The sequence below is a fragment of the Nerophis ophidion genome, linkage group LG05 (genome assembly GCF_033978795.1).
Source record: "Nerophis ophidion isolate RoL-2023_Sa linkage group LG05, RoL_Noph_v1.0, whole genome shotgun sequence".
Classification (NCBI taxonomy): domain Eukaryota; kingdom Metazoa; phylum Chordata; class Actinopteri; order Syngnathiformes; family Syngnathidae; genus Nerophis; species Nerophis ophidion.
Genome location: NC_084615.1, coordinates 38,580,850 through 38,605,818, shown reverse-complemented (window position 1 = coordinate 38,605,818; position 24,969 = coordinate 38,580,850). Strand labels below are relative to the sequence as shown.

General features: G+C 40.1%; 2 protein-coding genes across 17 annotated transcripts in view; one reads left to right on the top strand and one right to left on the bottom strand.

Moving 5' to 3' along the window:
• Positions 1–24,969, bottom strand: part of unc93a (unc-93 homolog A) — a 112,011-nt gene that overhangs the window by 73,773 nt on the left and 13,269 nt on the right. The window lies entirely within an intron of this gene.
• Positions 10,051–24,969, top strand: part of afdna (afadin, adherens junction formation factor a) — a 117,870-nt gene continuing 102,951 nt past the window's right edge. For 5 of the 13 annotated variants that reach the window (XM_061900865.1, XM_061900866.1, XM_061900869.1 and 2 more), the window contains exon 1: positions 10,051–10,357. In XM_061900865.1, the coding sequence (XP_061756849.1) occupies positions 10,256–10,357 (102 nt within the window). In that variant the 5' untranslated portion in view covers positions 10,051–10,255. The remainder of the gene's footprint in view (positions 10,358–24,969) is intronic. The other 8 variants (XM_061900868.1, XM_061900867.1, XM_061900872.1 and 5 more) reach the window with 3 other exon arrangements.

Below are 24,969 nucleotides of genomic sequence, written 5' to 3'. Positions count from 1 at the left end.
AGATATTAAGGAAAGTAAATTTAAAAATATTTTTTTCTTTGATTATGATCATGATTTCTGGTTGTTAGGCCAGCAAAGAAGGCCTTTCTGGCCCTGACAGCACACCACTGCACAATACTGAGGTAATAGGCCACTATACTACAATTCTGAGGGCTTTATGAATTCTATTATGCACACAGTGAACTTGTTCAAGGCCAAAAACTCTTTAGCAGAGACCGAACGGGTTCCAGGTGAAAGATTGTGTGGTCATTTGTTCGCGCCCTCTTTGTGTGGCTAACAGCAGCTTTCACACCACAGATGTTTCCTGTCGCTGTGTACTGTCAGACATTAATGTTCTGGGAATTTTTAAAGGCGTACAGACTGATAAAATATCCTTGTGTTCATGCAGAGAGGAGGTGTTGTTACTGTAACAGACCATCACATGGTAGCTTTTGGTTGTGTTCGGTTTTTTTGTCATATTTGAAATATATATATTTTTTTGTTCAAACCAAATAGGGATAATATCAATACCAAGGGCGGTTTCAGTCATTAAATTTTAAGTGCGGTCTTTTAGAGTGACTAGCCAGTGGAAACTGTTTCATCTCTGCTTTGGAGTCCTAGCCCAGCCTAACAAATGCATTTATATTAGTGTTTAAGGTGGTTTGAATTCCCTTTTAACTAGGAATGTCCAATAATGGCTTTTTTGCCCATATTCTATATTCCGATTTTGTCCAACTCTTAATTACCGATACCAATATCAACCGATACCAATATAAACAGTTGTGGAATTAACACATTATTATGCCTAATTTTGTTGTGATGCCCCGCTGGATGCATTAAACAATGTAACAAGGTTTTCCAAAATAAATCAACTCAAGTTATGGAAAAAAATGCCAACATGGCACTGCCATACGTATTATTGAAGTCACAAAGTGCATTTTCTTTTTTAACATGCCTCAAAACAGCAGCTTGAAATTTAGGACATGCTCTCCCTGAGAGAGCATGAGGAGGTTGAGGTGGGCGGGGTTGGGGGAGAGCAGGGTTGAAGTGGGTGTGTATATTGTAGCATCCCGGAAGAGTAAGTGCTGCAAGGGGTTCTGTTGTGTTAATGTGGTGTTACGGTGCAGATGTTCTCCCGAAATGTGTTTGTCATTCTTGTTTGGTGTGGGTTCACAGTGTGGCGCATATTTGTAACAGTGTTAAAGTTGTTTATACGGCCACCCTCAGTGTGACCTGTATGGCTGTTGACCAAGTATGCATTTGCATTTACTTGTGTGTGTGAACAGCCGTAGATATTATGTGACTGGGTAGGCACGCAAAGACAGTGCGCTCTATACTTCTCTCTACGTCCGTGTACACTGCAGCGTTTTAAAAAGTCAAAAATGTTTACTTTTTGAAACTGATCCCCATAATTTTGAAACCGATAATTTCCAATATTATATTTTAAAGCATGTATTGGCCGATAATATTGGCAGTCCAATATTGGCAGTCCAATATTATCGGGCATCTCTACTTTTAACCCCCAACCACCGGTCAAGCTCTGCCGACTTCATTACATGTTTTAAAAGGTAGCAGGACTGTGCTGAGATTTATACCCCCAGTTGTTGTTAAAATAAAATTTAATATTCAGAAAAATTATTTAGTTAACTTACTTTTGGCCTGCCAAGGATCTGAATGATGTAACCTCCTGCATATGATTTGTTTAGTATTTCACACTTTTAGAGGGAGGTAATGTGATGGGGTAACACAGGGGTCGGCAACCCAAAAAGTTGAAGAGCCATATTGGATCAAAAATACAAAAAAAAAATAAAAAATCTGTCTAGAGCTGCAAAAAATTAAAACCCTTCTATAAATGATATAATGAAGTCAACACATGATGTAAGTTTCTAGATTAGCTGTTAGACTACTATCAAAATGAATGTGTGTTGCAGGCTGATGCAATTTTTTGTTGACAGGAATGTAATATTTATTCTACCCATTTTTACAACATTGCAAAACATTAGTAAAACGCAGGCTTCTCAGGGGGTGAGATAACTCTAAATTATTGTCTTAGAATGTCCAAATGTATAGATGTGTGTCCAAGTTAAAGGAAATGGCGGGCTGTCTTCTTTGAATGAATTTATAACTGTGCATTTATGCAAGCTGGGTTACGTTTGGCAATATTACATACAGATAATATGTCATGAAAATTGCAGATATAAATGAAATTCACAGAGGACATAAGTAAGGGTAAATAAATGAGCTTAAATATACCTACAAGTGAGGCATAATGATGCAATATGTACATAAAGCTAGCCTAAATAGCATGTTAGCAACGATTAGCTTGCAGTTATGCACTGATCAAAAATGCTTGGTAAGCACTGCACACAAGTCAATAAAATCCACAAAGTTCACCTTTGTGCATTCACACACAGCATAAAAATATTGGTGGACAAAATGAAACAAAGAATGAGTGGCATGAAATAAGTCTTTCTCTGGCATTGTTGACGAAAGTTATACATGTAAACAAAGTATGGTGGGTTCAAGGACTTCCAAAACAGTGCTCGTCAAATACTCTCATCAAAGAATCATGTTTAATGTAAAGAGTGAACTTTCTAACAATTAGGGAGTTTTGAGTCATGTTTTCCTCCTACAGAAACTGTACGAAAAACTTATTTTTCTATTTTCATACATTTTCGAAAAAGCTCCAGAGCCGCATGTTGCAGACCCCGGGGTAACAGGACTGAGTAAAAACCTAAGGATTTGACTAAAGAGTGAAAATTTATTAAAAAAAAGAAAAACTTCAAGTGAAGTTGGGAGAAGAAATAAACACACATATCACATTTCTGAAGGATTTAAATGATTATTTCATGGTACAGTATTATTTTAGGAAGCGTGGATAGGCAACACATGCATTTATATTAGTGTTCAAGGTGGTTTAAATTCCTCTTTTACATTGAATTTATTAAATATGCAATCAGATGAATGTGCAGGACACTTCTTTAAGAAATATTTTACAATTAATTTCCATAGTGAATTTATAAATTTTGTTTCCTGGGAATCCGTGGAATGATTTTGATAACTATAGTTGCCTTCCCCATGTACAGAAAAATGATATAGCTGCAGTTATTTGCGCTTGTCATCTCAATTCAGATGTTCCAGAGTTTAAACATTTTATCAAATCATCCCTGTTATCTTTACTCAACTGTGACGTGTTGCGTCACGCTTGAGCTTTGCTTGACTGATGAAAAAGTAAGATCTTCCTCCTGGAGTTAGCCATCATGAGTGGGCGGAGGATTATGGCGGCTGGCTGCTGTTTCAGAGTGAAATCTGCCTGAATCTAAAATTAGAAAGAGCAGCTTTGCTTCTGTGTTTGACGTTTTTGGTGACTCACAATTCTGACCCGGAATTTCAATTTATCTTAAATAAAGTCTTTGTTTCATTGTTAAAGCCTCATTTCATTTTCTCTTTTTTTTTGTCTGTATCCTTCCTAATGTTTGCAAGCTGCAAACACAATAATGATGATTTCCATTCCAAACTGTGTAGAAAATGAATAAAGTGTGCAAATAAAAACACTTCCATGGCCTTTGGAATGTTTTCTTATTTAGTTTTCTAAAGCAGGTGCTGAATGTCACACAACGTTGCCAGTTCCAATAATTGAAGTCTCTCGAGCTTTCCCCTCCTTATTTCTGTGTTTACACTGCACTATATGGACACATTTGCTTGAAAATATATTATTTTTATATTAGAAATCCTGCATGTATAATGAAAAAACATAACAGGGGCGTTCAAAAATAGTAAATTATTGGGCCATGACACATTTTAAATTATAATTAAACTACGTTGAAAACATTAAAACCAGGACAAAAAGGCATAATGAAGAAGGGTGTCCAAGATTCGGCCCACTAGCTATCTTTTTCAACCCTTAGCTTGTTTTTATTGTACAGTATCAAATGCTAAAAATAAAATTCAAGCAAGCAAAAATGTATAATGCAACAAGAAAAGTTTAATGGTAATACTACTGTAATAAAACTAATAAAAATACACTCCGTTGACATCTTTAAATATGCTTTTCGCTTATCTGCATGGATTGTCTTCTGGCGTGTTAAAAACATTGACAAATATTAAAACGGCCCCTAAATTATTTTCCCCATGAATCCGGCTAACTTCTTTTTACACTTCTGTAAATAATGTGTAAATAACGAAATAAAATGAGTTTTCTTTGTGTTTTTAAAATGTATTCATGCATCTCAATGATTAGGGATGCGAATTTTTGGGCACCACACGATTCGACTCGATTGAAAATCGGGGGTAACGATTCAATTCAGAATCGATTTTCAATTCAAAACAATTTTCGATTCAAAATCTGTACTTGTTTTAATAACATTGGATGCCAATTCAATGATGAACTAACTTCCTCCAAAAAATAGATGAACAGCTCTGATCAAGTTCTGTATTACTTAAATGAAAACTGGTTTTGTTTAATAAAATGCTTCCCAAAAATGTTTAAATAAATCTATGCGGCAAATATGGGCAACTGCATCAACATGATGATTTGCCCCGCTGGCTGGACAGGACATAAAAAAATGAATAAATAAATAAATAATTCTCACACTATTAAAATTGTATCATTTTTTTGTTTGTTTTAATCAATTAATCAATTTTCACGAATAAGAATTGCGATTAATCTAAAAATCACATTTTTGGACACCCCGATTAATGATAATATTGTAGCTTTGCGGGTACTAGTTCCTGGTTTCCAGCAATCTTTGCAGCACTGCTTTGTAAATAGTTGTTAATATTAGATGTTTATTGTTAACAGTGGCGGGCCTTGCGTTTCTCCCCGAGGCCTTTAGTGATGTCCTACTTAGTCCGACTTCACCTCTCAAAATACAGTAATTTATGTCACCACGTGGGCACGGCTATAGATACTATACAGAAACACACGTGCACACTACTGTGCATCCATTCCCTCAATGGTGTACAAAACGGTCTATTTTTCGGCACATTCAACATTCAATAAACCTGCATCAGCAATTAAAACATATCTTACGCGGTACTTCATCAATCCATTTTCTACCGCTTGTCCCGTTCGGGGTCGTGGGGGTGCTGGAGCCTATCTCACCTGCATTCGGGCGGAAGGCGGGGTACACCTGGACAAGTCGCCACCTCATCGCAGGGCCAACACAAAGAGACATACAACATCACACACTACGGCCAATTTAATGTTGCTAGTTAACCTATCCACAGGTGCATGTCTTTGGAGCTGGGAGGAAACTGAAGTACCCGTAGGGAACCCACGGGGAGAACATCCCGAGCGCAGGATCAAACCCAGGACCTTCGTATTGTGAGGCAGACGCACTAACCCCTCTATCACCGTGCTGCCCTTATGTAGTACTGTCAAAATTAAAAGAATTGTATCAAACAAATGAAACATGAAAAAAAAAAAAAAAAGAAATAAAATATTTGAACTAACAATTTGTAGGACCCATCCGACGCCATATAAACCAGAGGTACCCCTCGTAGTCGGAGGATTTGTGTGAAAGTGGCTGGCAAACCATTTCTCCTTGGTGTTGTGCCAAAATGTGATTGCCTGCCAAAAATGTATTACCTTCGCGGGTGCGCGCACAGCTTGCTAAACCTGCATTGCTTGGCTTTGTCTGTCCACAACAGATTACAAGGTGTAAGACAAACACTTTATATTTGTGGTTATTGTACCAGTGAGTTTTCTATGGCTTTCTATGGCTCGTGTGGCTCCGGTGTCACTTCCTGTTTTCGCAACTTTTGATTGGATACTCACTTGGGACTCCCAAGTGAGTATCCAATCACAGGACTCGTAAATGTCAGGGCCAGCTGGAAAGCCTTACTACTGACAACAACACGTGGTCTGATTGGCTATTGCAATTATCTATCGACTGTATGTCCATGTTCCCTTACAGTCCACATATGCCCGCATTGTTGATGCTGAACGCCCCGGGCAGATTTCATACAGCATGGCAACATAAGCTAGCTGAATTCTGATTGGATAAAAACTCTAACCTAAAAACAATAGCACTGGAAGGAACATAATATAACATGAAGAAAATATGAATACTTTAAGATATTTAGGGAAAGTAAATTAAAAATTACTTTTATCTTTAGTTATGATCATGATTTTGAGTTATGTTAGGCCAGCAGAGAAGGCCTTGCTGGCCCTGACGGTCCACCACTGACTGTTACGTAGTTTGTCGTTTATTATTCCCCCTTAGTGGTAGTAGTAGTTACCCTGTGATTTTATTTTTGCACACTGTTAAAAAAAAGTCAGGAGATTTAAGGTAAAATATTGGCAACTAAGTCACCCAAATTTTACTGCAAAAATAACAGTTGTACCGTATTTCCAATGATAGGAATGTACTGTTAAAACGCTGACTGTAGATTTTCCCGCAAAAAATAAAAAAAGCCGCTCGGTCACCAGAATTTTACCGTAAAAATAGAAGTAGTACCGGTTTTTACATTTACAGTAATGCATGTAATGACCGTAGATTTTACGGCAAAAAACTGGCAACTCTGTCGGTGGCCAGAATTTTAACGTAAAAATAAAAGTGATACTGTTTTTCTATGTCCAATACTGCACTACTAAACAACAACTGTAGATTCAGCAAAATCCCTGTAATTTTACCGTACAAATACCAGTGGTACTGTTTGTCCATTTACAGTAATGCAGTGTTAAAACAACATCGGTATATTTTACAGTAAAACAAAAATTGGCAGCTCATTTGCCAGAATTTTACTGGAAAAATAAAAGTTTGTCATTTTTACTTTCTGTAAAACCCTCCACTGTAAAACCACTGTAAAACCAATGGCCGTAGATTTTATTGTGAACGAACTTGCATCTCAGTTGCCGGAATTTTACTGTAAAAATAAATGCAGTGCCGTTTTTCCATTTACTGTAATGCACTGTAAAAACAACAACAGTTGATTTTTATAGTAAACAAAATTGGTATTTCAGTTGCGAAAATTTTACTGTAAAATAAAAGTGGCACTATTTTTCTATTTCCCATTTCCATTGGTTAATACACTGTAAAACATCAACCATAGATTGTATAGTAAAAAAAAACCTAACAGCTTCGTTGCCAGAATTTGACTGTAAAAATGAAAATGCTATCTTTGTTTTTATTTACAGTAAATCTGTGTAGAATAAACAAACACTGTAAATCAGTGGTCCCCAACCTTTTTGTATCCGCGGACCGGTCAACGCTTGATAATTTGTCCCGCGGCCCGCGGGGGGTGTCCTTTTTTTTCTTTTTTTTTTCTTTTCTTCTTTGTCATGAAAAAGGGACGTTTTTGCCATGAAAAAGGGAGTTTTTTGTGGTCGGTGCACTATTTGTAAGTGTATATTGTGTTTTTTATGTTGATTTAATAAAAAAAAAAAAGGTTTTATTTTTTATTTATTTATTTTTTTTAATAAAAAATTCTTCTGCGGCCCGGTACCAATCGGGCCACGGCCCGGTGGTTGGGGACCACTGCTGTAAATGTTACGGTATACAATAGGCATGGGAAGGATTGATCATGCCTCCCAAAAATAGTTGCGTTGAGTCTAGTGGACACTCAACTGCTTCCCCACATTGGATGAAGCAAATTCCTTTGAACTTGCTGATTGTTTATGTATTGAGGGTGAGTGTGTGGCTGACATCTTGTGTGAGTCACGGATGACAACACAACTGACTTGACACAAAAACACGGGACAACCGAAAAATAACTTGTGCTTTAAAAACACTGAAACGTCGTTGGGTTTGCCACAGGAGTGGTCAATTGATGTGAATTTTTGCGGAGCTTATGGGATTTTAGCAGAAGTTCCAAACCACAACAGGAAACCAACATGGGCAGATAGCGCCACCACTTCCTGTGTGATGTCACATGGTGTACACACTGATTTTGTTTGTGTAAGTGTGTGAGTGTGTGTGTGTGTGTGTGCGCGCATGTACAAAAACAGTTTGTAGTGTTTTGTTTTGTGCTGACTGGTAACAGGTGGTATGTTCATTACACCGCGATAAACAGATACATCATCTGCTTTCATCTTGTGTGAACACACACACACACACAACCACACGCCACACACAACAATCACAAGGCGATGTTTTTATCCACTATCAATTATTACGTCTTCCACTTTGACCAGAGCAAAGCTTGTCTTATCATGTTTTCACCCTCCATGGGATAAGGTGCTAATGCAGCGTTAGTGCTTATCTTTTTTCTGCAGCGCAGGAGAAGAGTTTGCACATATTTCTTATAAACATTGACGGTGGAAACAGTGCAAAGCACTTCTTTGTTTCGCTTTTGCTAACAAAGCTACAAGAAAGATACTGCTTTTCTTTTCGATTTTAAACAAACTTCAGTGTAATCAGTTAAAGTATTGTGATTTAACACAGTGTTTATTAAAACACAACAGTACTCTAATATAACGTTTCACACCATGTTATTAAACTAAGATATATATTTACCTAGCTTTTAGACACCACAGATTATTGGTTATTATTTGAAACGAATCATAACTGAAATAGAAATTTAGCCTCAAAGCAGATGACAACTTGACACGTTTGCCACTTGTTTGATTGGCAACATTAAATTGGTCCTAGTGTGTGAATGTGAGAGTGAATGTTGTCTGTGTTGGCCCTGCGATAAGATGGCGACTTGTCCAGGGTGTACGCCGCCTTCCGCCCGAATGCGGCTGAGATTAGCTCCAGCACCCCCCGCGACCCCAAAAGGGACAAGAGGTAGAAAATGAATGGATGTGAGGAGCTTGATCGTAACTGCCCCAAATGCTGCTTTCAAGAATACTGCAAAATCACAGAGAAAACCCACTTAACGCTCAGTTCAAATTTAAACAAATAAAGATGGCTGACGCCCACAGTAAGTTAGCATTTGTAAATGTGTTAAACCTTGGCGAGAATGAGGACTCAGGTGCAGAAGGGGGACAATTGACACAGGCTTTATTTAAGTTTTCTTTGAAATCTCTTTGAACAGAGTGATTAAAGCAAAGCGGCTATGGAATCTATGATAAAGACATAGGCAAAACGAAATAAACAGAAAATCACTCCAGAGGGAGGAAAAAGGCAATAGCAAAATTACACACAAATCTTCTAACAAAAGAACAACAATCTATGAAAAATTTGTGAAGAATTTGAACACAGTGTGTTGTCAAGCTTATGAGATGCGATGCAAGTGTAAGCCACTTTGACACTATTGTTCTTTTTTTTTTTTTATAAATGTCTAATGATAATGTCAATGAGGGATTTTTAATCACTGCTATGCTGAAATTATAAATAATATTGATACTGTTGTTGATAATATTCATTTTTGTTTCACTACTTTTGGTTTGTTCTGTGTTGTGTTTGTCTCTCCTCTCAATTGCTCTGTTTATTGCAGTTCTGGGTGTTGCTGGGTCAGGTTTGGTTTTGCAGTTGGTTTGCATTTTTATGGTATTACTGTGTATTGGTTTGCTGGATTGATAAAAAAAAAATGGATTTAAAAAAAAAGAGAATCGATTCGTATTCTAATCGTTTTTTTCTCACACCCCTAGAAGACACCAAATATATGTTTTACTTTAGTACTTTCTAAATGTTTGACGCCGTGTTTTAAAGTGTTTCAATTTATTTTTAATGCACGCATAAATTGTAATTATTTAGACAACTTTATAATTGAGATACAATTATAGCTATAGCTAGCTATAGCACAACCCAGACAGGTTCACAGGGGCTCCGTGTTACTGCCCCAAATGCTGCGTCCAAGAATACTGGGAAATCAGAACCACCACACTTGACGCTTATAAGAAAATATGGCCGACTACAACAAGAAACTAGTATTATCGTGTAAACATCAAGTAAAATGTATATTTGTTGATGACGAGTAATTTAATAGTCCACTGCTCTGCATCGAATGAGAAATACCAAATATAACGTACAGAGCGCCACCTAATTATACATCATGCATGGCCACCTAATGAAGTGGCCGTAAAAAACATCTTAAAAGTGGAATCGGGTGATTGCGAGCGACGATGACGTCACCGAGCAGCAGCTTTCGGACTGCAATGGGTTAACACCAGCGGCATGCACGCTCACTGGGTGCATCGGGAGCGCGCCCACAACACCGGGCTGGCCAAGCTCGAAGCGAACACACGCACACACCCTGAAGAGAACACTCTCGGACTTCCAAGCGATAAAAAACGTCTGGAGTGTCTTTCCCTCCCGTGGAATAACCCTTTTTTTCCTTTTAACGGAGCACTTCAGGCGGACTGCGAGGGTCAGCAAGGCGGTCCACCATGACGGGAAACAGGGAGGAGGAGAGGAGGAAACTGGCCGACATCATCAACCACTGGAACGCCAACCGGCTCGACCTGTTCGAGATCAGCCGGCCCACAGAGGTAGGCGACCGGCCCGGGGTAGCAGGATAGGCCGCGGTTCAGTGGGCCCTTTCCTGGTTGTTGGAGGCAAACGTAACGCTTCCAACTCACCCAACCCCAGAAATAAACACGCTTCGGCAATGCCAAGTGTATGATGTGGTGGGCGGCGTGGTTTAGTTGGTGTGTTCCGTGGGAAGTCCCGCAAGTTCCACGCTTGGCGAGAACGTACGCCAGACCCCGTTTGAAAAGCAGGGCATTTCAGTGTCGTGTTTGGGACTTATCAACCAACGCAATTTGTGGTACATTCACAATTTAAACGACATGTGTGACCGCCGTTGGTGGCTAGATCGTGATTTAAATAGGTGGAATAACTTATAAGAGATTTGATGTAGCAAGTTAGCAGCTACTAATTGCTAGCTGTTCTGGGGGTGAAGAAAGACTTAACACCCAGCCCGAAATCAACAATTATTACAAGTTGACAATATTTCGGAAAGATCCCTGGCGCTATCGTGCTAAGGGAGCCGGCCGAATGCGAAGTGAAGACCAGCCTCACCTCTAAGGTCTTCAGGTGTCTTGCAGGACGTTATTGCAACCGTTCGTGCTACGCAGTTTTTTGGAAAGTGGCACATTTTTGAAAGCAGTCTGGTTTGTTATCTCCCCATCGAGGTTGCAGCCAGCTAGCTGGCTAGCCTGGCGGTTAGCAAGCCAGCGTTTTTAACCGCAATGTGATACTGAATTATACATGATGCACAAAACCAGACACATTAAGGGGCGTGTTGAATAACACCGTAATGAATAAAATTATTAACATTGCTGGAAATGTTCAGCTGAGCTATAACAGTAGTATAGGTGCCAGTCTGCAGCGACGAGCCTTATGTATTAGCCAAGATGAGCAAAATATAAATGTTCATACTTTTAGGTTAGGTTGTTTTTTTCTAGGCCTGATCACTAGCTGTGTTGTCCTGCATTGTCTTTAAAACACAAGTTAGCGTGTTGGTATCTTTATGATGGACGGCTGCTGCCAACTGCAACATATTTAGCAGTGGTGTAATTAAATAAGTTGTGACACGACGGGATAAAAACAAACAAGTCCATGCATACTTCTATGAGTGAGCTATGGTCTCTGCTGCTGGTTCTGTTCCTTAATAAGTTGGTCAATGTCCTCTCGAACCTGGTCCATCATGGCTGACTAGTTTTGATTGTGTCAGCTGTCATGTTTTTAGGCGGGTAGCTTACCCCCCTTCTTGTTCTTGTATAAGGGGGTAAGGAGGGGTCACAGGGTCCCCTCCTCTCCCCTTGAGCCGATTAATTTATCGGGATTGAAGCTGGCCAGCCGTTGGCCAGAGTTGTGTTCGACCAGTGCGCACAACCTCACCATCCTGTGAGGAATGATTAACTGACACACAAGTCTTCAAGGCCTTTTAAATCCTTCTGACTGTACGTAGACTTGAAACTACAGTAAGTTACCCCACCAGTGCTCCATTCAATAAACGCAGATGCTTGACACCCCGCTGCCAGGCCACATGCCACACCCTCCCCATATGTCAGCTGGTTGAGCCCCCTGCTTTGCTGCACAAGTGGCTGTCACGCTCATAAAGAATCCTGCTATGACATACCAAAACTCTTGCAGGACGCTAGTGGACAACCTCCACTTTGTTCTCTTTTAGAAACGAAATCCCTGTAATTTGAAGACAGATTTTTGTGTTGAAAACATAACAATCTGCACTGTGATGGGTTCGTACATAGCTGCATAGGTTCTTTTTGAAGTACTATGGTTTAGGGCTGTGCGATATGGCCTTTTATTAATATCTCAAAATTCTTAGCCCATGTCATGATACACGATATATATCTCAATATTTTGCCTTAGCCTTGAATTAACACTAACATTACCAAAACTGTATTTATTAAACAGTTATTAAGCAGTGACACATACATTCATATGATTTCAAGACAGAAAGTGCAAGATTGTCAGAGACATTTTAAAACGAGCTATTGGTGCACTTTTGTGCATGATGTCACTACAATAGTTAATAACAAATAAAGTGCACTTTTGTGCATGATGTCACACAAGATATTTCGATAACTGTCAAATAAAAATTAGCTGCATAATAGGAAATCAAATAGTGTATGCCCTTCGCTATGTGGTAGGTTACTGTGGATGTTCTGAAGGTTTGCATATTTGTGTAAATTGTCCCTTTAAGTTCTACAGATAGGAGATCATTTCTGTTAAGGGATTATTATAATTATAATTATTATTTACTTATATTTCATACGTGTCGTTTGGTAAGCTGAAATGTGTTTCTTTAAGTTGTTTAACCGTTGCTATGGTTTTGGTTGCTCTGGTTACGGTTGCTACGGTTACGGGCAGTTCCGTTTCCGCCGGCTGGTAGAAAAAGTGTTAAAAGAGCTCCGGCACTAACAAGCAACGCAGCGTCGGTAATACTACACGGGAGATAGTTCACCACGATTGCAGATGGGAGAAATAACCACAGTAAGCTTCCTATTTCAGTGTGTTATAAGTGACAGTTTATCAGTTTCAGTAGTTAAAGTTTAGGGTGTTTGGGCGCTTCACGTTGCCAGTATATGTGAAGTGTTTGGTAACCGCGAGTAAGCTAACCCCAGCTCGCACTTGTGTTTTGTGTGCTGCACAGTGACTTCACGAACGGCAGGTTTAGTCACGTTTGACTTAAGTTTGTTATAGAGACCCTCTCCCTGGTGACTGTATAATTTGGAGAGCGTGGGACAGTATAGAGATTTTAGTTGTGTGCTATCGTGTTTACATTGCTGCGAGGGAAGTGGACAGCGCGAAGTTGGCGTGTTAATTGTACGCACTCACGGAACTAGTCGACAGAGAGGTGACCCAGGACGAGGCTGGTTCTCCTCTCGCTCCAGACTGGACTCCTGAGGTGTGCTAAAGGAAGCACGGCCGTGCTCCCCCCCACATCTCTACTCCACCACAGGAGGTGTCCCCCCTCTCCAACGCCCCCTTTGTATCCAGCAGTCCAAACTCACCCACCCCACCCCTACGTGCACCACCGATTCAGCAGGACCACAACGAACAAATTTCTGGCCCAGCCAAGGGGCCCAGGTTGGACCGTGTGTGTGTGTTGTGTGATTGGTTTAGTGCGGGTGGTTTTATTGGGGAGGTAGCATGTGAGTGGGGACGAGTATATGAGTTTAATTAGTGTGTTTATTATTGCCTGGTTATTGTATGTTTATGTGGTGTATAGTAGATTGTTAAACTGTATAAGTCGTCTCCTCTCACTCGCTCTTAAGTTAGATTTTTGCGTAAATAGTGAATAATTCGAGCATCCCCCTTAAGGTAAAATACAGTCTTTTACAGGCTCCCGTATAGCGGACGTTATCACCCTCTGTTGTTGACAATTTTATTTTCATACGTCCTGGTTGCTTGGGTTTTTTGTTGGCTGTAGCACTGGCTGGAGATGTTGACATGCAGAGTTTCAAGCACTCTTCTTTCTTTAGCGGGCAACTTTTCAAATGATGCTACAAATTAGTAGTGCGCTACTTATTGTAGCAAAGTTTTTGCCGCATAATTTACATTCTACGGTTTGTCTGTTCAACATCTTCCCGCTTGAAGCCAAACCGCCGCCAGATGAAAGACCCTGTGTTGTTTTTCTTGGGAATTTATTATTCTTTGGCACCTTCTCTCACTCGTTTTAGCACTCACACGGCTCACCTTGCACCACCTGCCACTGCTAACCTTACCCATAATGCTACCTCTCTGCTCAGCAAGGATGTATGATGTTGGTCGCGCGACAGTATGTGACGTATGTAACAAGGTGCGCTTGTTTTATGTCTCTGTTAGAAGGAGAGACAAGAAAGACTGACAAAAGCCTGTAGTGTATTGCCTGCAGCTAAAAGCAACATATACTCAAATACTTATGACAAAGTAATTTTCTACATCGCACAGAGACAAACCTGCGATATATCAAGTATATTTGATATATCGCCCAGCCCTACTATGCTTATCATCACACGCAACTTTGCTCGTACTTCTACACTTCTGTGGTGTCAGTGGAAGTCTCACAATGTTAGCCAAAGTCTCACAGGATGACGCATGATGAGCCTTCTTTGAGGCTGAAATTGTCTCGCTGTAAATTATTCTCACATTTCATAATTGGGGATATTTAAAAAAAAAAAAAGGTCTCTGTGAGGTGACACCATTCACGTGATTGGATTAGCGATGGATGGCTGATTTAGTCTAATTAAATCTTTAAAATTTTGCACTTCGGCAAACTGAGTCCTGCTGTGGGACTTATGGCGCATTATAAACATAGCAGGTGCTCATGTATGTAAACGCTAACTGTGGGGGGCTCACTGGTGCTATGCTAGAAACTTTATTTGGTACACAGGCACAATCTAAACCAGGGGTTCTTACCCATTTTGACTTTTTATACTACAGAGGTGCCCACTCAAATATTAACACTGAATTAGTAATCTTACTCTTGATTTTAGTGGTATTGTGAGTAGGGCTTGGCGATATGGCCTTTTTTTAATATCTCAATATTTTTATGCCCTATCGCAATACACAATATATATCTCTATTTTGCCTTGGCCTTTAATTCACACTTGATGAATACAATCACAGCAGTATGATGATTCTATGTGTCTACATTAAAACATTCTTCTTCATACTGCATTAATATATGCTCATTTTAAACTTTCATGCAGAAAGGGAAATCACAACTAAGTCAATTGACCAAAACTATATTTATTAAGCAGTTATTAAACAGAGACACAAAAGTTCATGTCATTTCCAAAACAGAAAGTGCAAGATTGTCACAGATATTTTAAGTATCAAATAAAAATGAGCCGCATAATAGAAAATCAAATAGTATTCGTCCTTCGCTATGTGGCAAGTTACTACGGATGTTATTTAATTTTGTTATTTAATATTTTCTTCATACGGTGAACATCTTGAAATGTTTGCCTCGGCATTTTGATGGTGTGGGCGTGTGGCACCGAACAGAGGTTTTTACATGCGGAATAAGCGCTCTTCATTCTCTTGCAGGTGACTTTTCAAATGATGCTACATATTAGCAGTAATGCTACTTTTTATAGCAACGCTTTTGCTGCATGCTTGACAAATTACGGTTGTCTGTTCGACATATTCCCACTTGAAGCCAAACCACCGCCAGACGATGGAGCCCCTGCTGTTTTTGTAGGGAATGAATTCTTCCTTCATTTGTTACCAGATTCGCACCTTCTTTCTCTCGTATTACCACTCGCACGGCTCTGCTAGCATCGCAGCTAACGTTACCCATGCTGCTACCTCGCTGGTCCGCGAGGGCTTATACGTATGAGACATATGACGTGACGTATGTAAGAAAGTGCGATTGACTCTGAGGAGACACAGGAAAGAGTGAGAAGAGCCTGTAGTGTAATGCCCGCAGCTAAAAGCAACTCTGTGAAAACGTTTACTCGAATATCACGATATAGTCATTTTCTATATCGCACAGAGACAAACCCAGCCCTAATTGCAAGGCTGTTCGCTTAGCTTTTTAACTTAAAAGCACTAGTGCGACTAAATTACAATTTCATTATTAACACTCAAGCAAGGTACATATGTGCCCTCATACATATAAAACAATGCCATCATAAGGCCTACTACAACGCTCAATTAAACACAGAACATCCCTAAACACAGAACATCACTATGCCCTATACTCGCAAACACGAGTATAGGGCTGGGTGATATGGACCAAAACTCATATCCCGATACAGTTTGGCCCATAAACTAACCCAGGAATGTAAATAAATATCCGTTGACGTTACTAAATAGCTCTACTGTGCCTTGATTTTAAAGTTTTGGGACTGATGGGGATCCGAAATTCACCATGAGCTCACTTATAGTCTGACGGACTTCAACTTTTTGCTACGACGAGAGCCAGCTAACCACAAAACAACAACAACAAGACGGCGAGGCAAGAGAGCGGGGCTACATGGTAGGCCAAAGGCTAGAGCTACACGACTACCACTACCTAGCCTGCTGTTAGCTAATGTGCGCTTCCTCGACAACAAGCTGGATGAGCTGAGAACCAGGATTACATCCCAGCATGAATTTAAGAGAATGCTGTGCTCTTATTTTCACGGAAACCTGGCTTTCAGACAGCATCCCAGACTTTGCTATCCAGCTAGCAACGCACTCAGTCTACCGTGGAGACCGGACAAAGGCTTTAAGAAAGGCGAGAGGTGGCACCGTCTGTGTTTACGTGAGTAGCCGCTGGTGCTCGGACGTACAGGTGGTTGAAAGACACTGCTCGGACAACATTGAGTTTTTGATGGTGAAATGCAGACCTTTTTACCTGCCAAGGGAGTTCAGTGCAGTGTTTATACTGTCTGTTTACATCCCGCCACGGGCGGCTTCTACTACAGCGCTAAAGCTGCTGCATGACGTCATCAGTAAACAAGAGACCGCACACCCCGATGCTGTGTTCACGGTAGCTGGGGATTTTAACCACCGCCACCTAAAGAATGTCTTCCCGAAAACCATCAATATGTGAACTTTCCTACGAGGGAAAAAAACTATCTGGACCAAGTATACTGCAACGTGAGGGGAGCCTACAAGGCTGTACCTAGACCACACTTTGGACTATCTGATTACATCTCAGCTTTTCTATATCCAGTGTACAGACAGCGCCTAAAGCAAGCCCCCCCAGTGAGAAAAACTGTTCAAGTGTGGAATGAAGACACTGAACTAGTACTTCAGGACTGCTTTGGGAGTATAGACTGGGACATGTTCCAAACTGCTGCTCAGAGGGATGACGGTACTGTGAACATAGAGAAATATGCTTCCAGTGTAACTGGCTACATCAGCACATGTGGAAAACATTGTTCTCACAAAACAATACATAATATACCCAAACCAAAAACCCTGGATTAACTGTGATGTTCGGTCCAAGCTACATGCCCGCTCCACTGCATTTGTCTCAGGCAACGCTGGGGACTACAAGAAAGCTAGATATGACCTGCGTAAATCCATCAGCGAGGCCAAGGGACAATACAGACAAAAGCTGGAGGGATTCTACTCCACCACAGATTCCCGGCGCATGTGGCAAGGCCTGCAACACATCACAGACTACAAACAAGGGAGCAGGGGGGTCACAAAGACACAACACTCACTGCCAGATGAGCTGAACGAGTTCTACGCCCGCTTCGAGGTACTACCAACAGAGAGGGGTTCTGACCATGGAGTGCACGCAGGACCCACCACTCACTGTGACAACAGCAGAGGTACGTACAGTTCTGAGGAGAACAAACCCACGGAAGGCAGCCGGCCCAGACAACAACCCTGGCCAGGCCCTCAGGGTGTGTTCATCAGAGCTGGCTGACGTACTTGCTGACATATACAATTTGTCAGTAGCTCAAGCTGTTGTGCCCACCTGCTTCAAGACCACCACCATCGTGCCCCTGCCAAAGAAAAACACTGTGACCTGTCTGAATGACTATCGCCTGTTGCACTCACACCAATAGTAAAGAAGTGCTTAGAGAGGATAGTCATGTCACACATCAAGAAGACCATCCCAGAAACACTGGACCCTCTACAGTTTGCCTACCGGCAGAACCGGTCCACTGAGGATGCAGTCAATACCGTCATCCACACCACCCTCACCCACTTAGAGGGCAAGGACACCTATGCCAAGCTATTATTCATCGACTACAGCTCTTCTTTTAACACGGTCATCTCACAAAAACTCACTGCTAAACTCCTCACTGTTGGTCTGACACCAACTCTCTGTGACTGGGTCCTTTACTTTCTCACAAACCGGCCCCAGCCAGTCAGAATCGGCAACCAGACATCAGGCACAAAGGTTCTAAGCATAAGGACCCCCCAAGGCTGCGTGCTGAGCCCCCTACTGTACACCCTCTTCACACACGACGGTGTGGCCTCCCAGAACAACACCAGTATCATCAAGTTTGCAGATGATACTACGGTCGTCGGACTGATCACCGGGGGAGCTGAGGCAGCGTACAGAAGGGAGGTAGTGGAACTGGTGGCCTGGTGTCAGGATAATAATCTCTTCTTGACCCACGGAGGAGGAGTGCACAGTACACACCTCTGCACATAGGGGGGAGAAAGGTGGACAGGGTGAAAACCTTTAAATTCCTCGGGACCCACATCAGCGAGGACCTCACCTGGGATCACAACACCCAACAAACAATAAAAAAAAGGCCAGCAGCGACTGTACTTCCTAGGAAGGCTGAGAAAATATCGTATGCCACCCAAAATTCTCAGCAACTTCTATAGAAGTACAGTTGAGAGTGTCCTTACCAGCTCAATCACGGTCTGGTATGGAAACTGCACTGCTAAGGACAGGAAGGCACTCCAGCGAGTGATTAAAACTGCTCACTACGTATCAGGAGCAGCATTCCCCTCACTACAGGACATGTACCATGGCCACCAGGAGAGCACACAACATCATAAAGGAAAGTACACACCCCCAGCAGAGTCTCTTCAGCCTCCTACCATCAGGCAGACGATACAGGAGCCTGAAATCCAGGACTACGAGACTGACAAACAGTTTCTACCCACAGGCCATCAGGCTTGTGAATGCTAACTTGTGAATACTAGCTCCCACCCCCCTGTTTTTACTTTTGTCTTTTTGAAAAAAAGACAGCTCCCTTGACCACCCCCAAACTTTGAACCATCGCTGTAGACACCTTTTACCTTTGATCACTAAAGACACTTTAACTGTTGCTGTGACCCAAGGTCACCTCCATATTTATACTGTTGGCTGTCAAACAGAATGTGCAATAATGTTATGTTACTTACTGTGCCTTGTATATACATTTTCATTTTTATTTTTAGCTAAGTATCATGTGACTTGTTGAAGGGTGGACTAGCAAAGTAAGATTTTCATTGTACGTCAAACTGTCTGTTTAACTGTGCATATGACAATAAACAATCTTTAATCTTGAATCTTGAATTATTATTGTGATGACATATATTAATTTGTGAAGACATATATTAATTTATCGAGGCAATAATTTCGCAACTTGTTGCTGTCAAAAAGTGTTTTTGTGACTCTTTTTACACGTACATGTAATCTGTATAAACTCTAGCAACTGTATAAACACATTTTGTTACAAATTAAAATTTGTTTACATTGGAGTAGTGCGTGACCTACCTCTTCTAAAGTTTTCCGTATCAGTTTAGCAACTATCTTTTCAAACACTTACTTCCTGACATGACCATTCCTTTTTTTATTTTGCCTGTTTTCGGTTCTCAGAGACACGGCAATGACCGGCTGACAATCGCTCTGCTGTTTGGTTGAAACACAAGAAAAAGCACTTCCTACTGACTTGTGACTAGTCGGACACGCCAAGCTCAAGCACATGGCTAGTTTCAAAAATGATTTTCATGTGTATAAGGGGGCGTGGTCTTGGTGTGCCAAACCACACATGTATCTGCGGCGGATTCCAACTTGATTGCGATATAACAAAGAAATGTGCTTGGATTTGTGCGTGCAAAAACTTTCATACATCTGAATTTTTACTTGCACACGCCATTTTCTGGATTTGATCGCACATCCATAGTAAGTAGGAAAGCCACGCAACTGTTTGTACATGAGGCTCCATTAAGCTAATTATCAGAACGTCTACAAACTCTTTTTCCAAAAAGCGAGTAGCAAATCTCGAGAGTAGATTTTTGGGATTAAACAGAGTCTCACAAAAGGGTGTTAGGTCTCCTGTGCAAAAATATAGACGTGGGTGTTCAAGTTAAAGAACACGGCAGTTTGTCTTATATTTGGTTGATCTATTAAGATGAAGATGTTACAGCATTGGATAACGCTATGTTTCACGTTTGTGTCTTATTGCGCAGAATTGTGCTGTTTTTAAAGGGGAACTGCACTTTTTTGGGGGAATTTTAAACATCCACAATCATTATGAAATACATAACAAAGGATCTATTTTTTTAATGCGTTCTAACTTGTAACTAATAATGGGAGGTCTTCTATTCCACCAGTAATACCCAATTAATGACCCTCCAAAAAGCGCCATAAATAATCAATTTACATTTTGTGACTTGAATATTAACCAAGTATTAGTAATATTGTTATTATAAGTGCTAACGCAGACAAACTTTTTATAGCGGTGCCGTGATCACTAGCATGTGTGCCTATGTTTACATCATCAAGTCGTCAGCTGTTTCCTTGCTTCCCTGCTTGTGACAGTGTCTTGTAGATCATAAATCATGCCTCTCACCTGGACAATAGAATGATGAGGACGTAATCCGACATGTTGATATACTTTGACAGCCAATTTGCACCCGGAAAATGGCGGGAACAACACCAAAGACGCTTGGTTCCACCCCCCCTTTTCTTCATGATTATTGTGAGTTATTCTTCATATAAGACGCAATTAGTAAGTAGTAATCAGTGATGTTGTTGGGGGAAAAAAAAGCAAAAATGGTGATGGGTTTTTGAACTTAATGCTCAAAATACGTAAATATTAAATATTATTATAAATATGCCTGTTTCTACCTTACATATATACTTACAAAGTATATATAAAACCTTTAATGGAGGTGTTTGGATGTTTTTTATGTGCTTTTATAGGCAGAATAGAGCGACTCCCATTGGCTCCATTGTACGCGGACTTTTGATCAAATTTATTTGATATCTAGAATGCATAAAAAAGTAAAACGTTTCTTGTCTTACATACACAATTCCCCAAAAAGTGCAGTTCCCCTTTAAGGACTGCTGAAAAAAGTGCAGCATCTTCAAGTGAAACTACACTTTTTTGGAATTGTGTTCATCATTCACAATCATTATGAAAGACAAGAACACACAGGTCTTTTTTTTTTTTTTTTTTTTTGCATTCTAATTTGTAATATTCGGCAAGTACAATATGGCTAACAATGTAGGTAAATAAAAATGTATACGGTAACTTTTCCAGCGTCGGTTATTCGCCATATGCACACGTTGTTAAGGCTGGAAGAGGCAGAGCGGTCACTCTTCGCATCAGGTGTGGATGTTTGTATTACATGCACGTAAACAGTGATTATAACAGCTTTAAAACTAGTAAAATTTGTATTACCGTATTAAAATGATCGAAAAACCTTGATCGATAACTGCACTTTGATAAATTTATAGAAGGACTAGTGTTAGCTTGCTATATAGAAAGCTTAAATGCTAACTTGTAAACACGTGATTTTTAACGTCTTTTCCCGTTAAGAGACGTCAGACCCCAATCTAAACTTATATGAACGTATTACTGTTTAAACAACTAAGATACATTATTCACATTATGCATAAAGGCTTTGAACAAAGTTTCGATCTGTTTTGAGTTGAAAAAGACAGATGTGCATTCAACAGGAAGTCAACTTGGACATAACACAAACCGATCAACCAATTTGCATTTATTAAAAAAAACATTCCGGAACATTTACAAATTAAAATGGATGACGATAAACATAATTAAACACACGCATAAAAATAAAAATGGCTCTTATAACGCCAGAACAATATTTGATGTTTCCTCTGCCAAGAAAGTGTAAAGTATTTTGGTTTGTGTACAAGTAGTTTTTGAGCACATTCAACAATACCATGGTAATAATTTTGGGCAAAATAACTATTTGTTTTGATTGCTTATGGTTGTTAATTTTATTGAAGTGCAAAATTTTGCTAACAGAGTATATTTTATTTTTATAAATAAATGGGTTGTACTTGTATAGCGCTTTTCTACCTTCAAGGTACTCAAAGCGCTTTGACACTACTTCCACATTCACCCATTCACACACACATTCACACACTGATGGAGGGAGCTGCCATGCAAGGCGCCAACTAGCACCCATCAGGAGCAAGGGTGAATTGTCTTGCTCAGGACACAACGGACGTGACAAGGTTGGTACTAGGTGGGAATTGAACCAGGGACGCTCGGGTTGCGCACAGCCACTCTCCCCACTGCGCCACGGCGTCCCAAATTCATTATTCATATCATTTGTTTGTTTTATTCAACTTTGATTTTTAGGCGACATTCCAATTCCATTGGTAAAATATACCAGAAAAAAATATTGTATTTTGTTTATAATTGCATTATTGCTTTTATTATATATTATCATTTCATCACTGGCTAATTTGGTCTTTAAAAAATGATGGCAATAATATTGTTTATGAGCAATAATTTTGTAGGTCAATATACTGCATCGTCAAGTAAAATGTGTCATCGGCACAGGCCTACCACTGTCACAAATGTATCGTCTCGTAGTAAACAATGATCACTGGGTTATAGTGCTGTGCAATATAACAATACATTGTACTATGACATAAACATGTCTACTATAGGCTAGGGTTGGGCAATATGGCTTAAATCTTTATTGTGATATGTATTGCAGACCACTGCGATAACAATATACTTAATGATTTGGTGTGTAACGGTTTCGTAGCTACTGTGGTACTTCAGTCTCAAACTCTTCACAATAATGCGTGACGGTATCAAACAAAAACTTGGGTGTGTAGTTTTTTTCCTAATGCTTTAGGATTGGCCAGGTCTGAAAATAAACTACTTCTCCCAGGATCCTCTGTGCAGCACGGTACAGGCAAGGAGAGGGCATGGAATGCTATAAGCAAGAAGTGAGGGGTGTTCGTAGTACAAACCCTGTTTCCACATGAGTTGGGAAATTGTCTTAGATGTAAATATAAACGGAATACTATGATTTGCAAATCATTTTCAACCCATATTCAGTTGAATATGCTACAAAGACAACATATTTAATGTTCAAACTGATAAATATATATATATATTTTTTGCAAATAATCATTAACTTTAGGATTTGATGCCAGCAACACGTGACAAAAGAGTTGGAAAAGGTGGCAATAAATACTGATAAAGTTGAGGAATGCTCATCAAACACTTATTTGGAACATCCTACAGGTGTGCAGGCTAATTGGAAACAGGTGGGTGCCATGATTGGGTAAAAGCAGCTTCCATGAAATAAGTAATTCACAAACAAGGATGGGGCGAGGGTCACCACTTTGTAAGCAAATTGTTGAACAGTTTTAGCACAACATTTCTCATCGAGCTATTGCAAGGAATTTAGGGATTTTACCATCAACAGTCCGTAAAATCATCAAAAGGTTCAGAGAATCTGGAGAAATCACTGCACATAAGCGACGATATTACGGACCTTTACTGCATCAAAAACCGACATCAGTGTGTAAAGGATATCCCCTCATGGGCTCAGGAACACTTCATAAAACCACTGTCAGTAACTACAGTTAGTCGCTACATCTTTAAGTGCAAGTTAAAACTCTACTATGGAAAGCCAAGCTAAATTATCAACAATATCCTGAAACGCCGCCGGCTTGGCTGGGCCCGAGCTCACCTAACATGGACTGATGCAAAGTGTAAAAGTGTTCTGTGGTCTGACGAGTCCACATTTCAAATTATATTTGGAAACTGTGGACGTGGTGTCTTCCAGAACAAAGAGGAAAATAACCATCCGGATTGTTATAGGCGCAATGTTCAAAAGCCAGCATCTGTGATGGTATGGGGGTGCATTAGTGCCCAAGGCATGGGTAACTTACACATCTGTGAAGGCACCATTAATGCTGAAAGGTCCATACAGGTTTTGGAGCAACATATGTTGTCATCCAAGCAACGTTATCATGGGCGCCCCTGCTTTTTTCAGCAAGACTATGCTAAGCCACATGTTACAACAGCGTTGCTTCGTAGTAAAAAGTGCGGGTACTTTCCTGGCCCGCCTGCAGTCCAGACCGGTCTCCCATCGAAAATGTGTGGTGCATTATGAATCGTAAAATAAGACAGCGGAGACCCTGCACTGTTGAACGACTGAAGCTCTACATGAAACAAGAATTGGAAAGAATTCCACTTTCAAAGCTTCAACAATTAGTTTCCTTAGTTCCCAAATGTTTATTGAGTGTTGTTAAAAGAAAAAGTGATGTAACACAGTGGTGAACATGCCCTTTCCCAACTACTTTGGCACGTATTGCAGCCATGAAATTCTAAGTTAATTATTATTTTCCCCAAAAAATTAAGTTTATGAGTTTGAACATCAAATATCTTGTCCTTGTAGTGCATTCAATTGAATATGGGTTGAAAAGGGTTTGCAAATCATTGTATTCCGTTTATATTTACATCCAATATAATTTCCCAACTCATATGGAAACGGGGTTTGTAGATGAGACTGATTGTTGTTGTCGGAGATTTTCATCACCAAAAAAACTGTACATTGCGATAAATACGAGTAAACTGAAAAACTTATTGATAAATCCTCATCCATCCAATTTCCAACGCTTGTCTTTCTTGATGCCGCGGGACGTTGCACCTATCGAGCTGTGCTCAAGCGGAAGGCAGCACCCTGCACAAGTTGCCACCTCAACTCTCACCCAGAAAATATATTTAAAGCACTAAAGCCAAACATCATTTTTGGAGGTAATTACATTTTTAAAAGTTAAAGTGTTGGTTTACTTTTTTGAGAAAAAGCATGTTCCAGTCTGATATACACTTGTCCTGTAGTAATATTTTCTCAAAACTAATCCACTTGTTGATTATTTACTGTTAGTATCTGGTAACTTTCTCCTGTAACATGGTTCTGTGTACATTTCTGTTGAAATGTAATAGTAAGCACATACTTTACATTAGTTTTG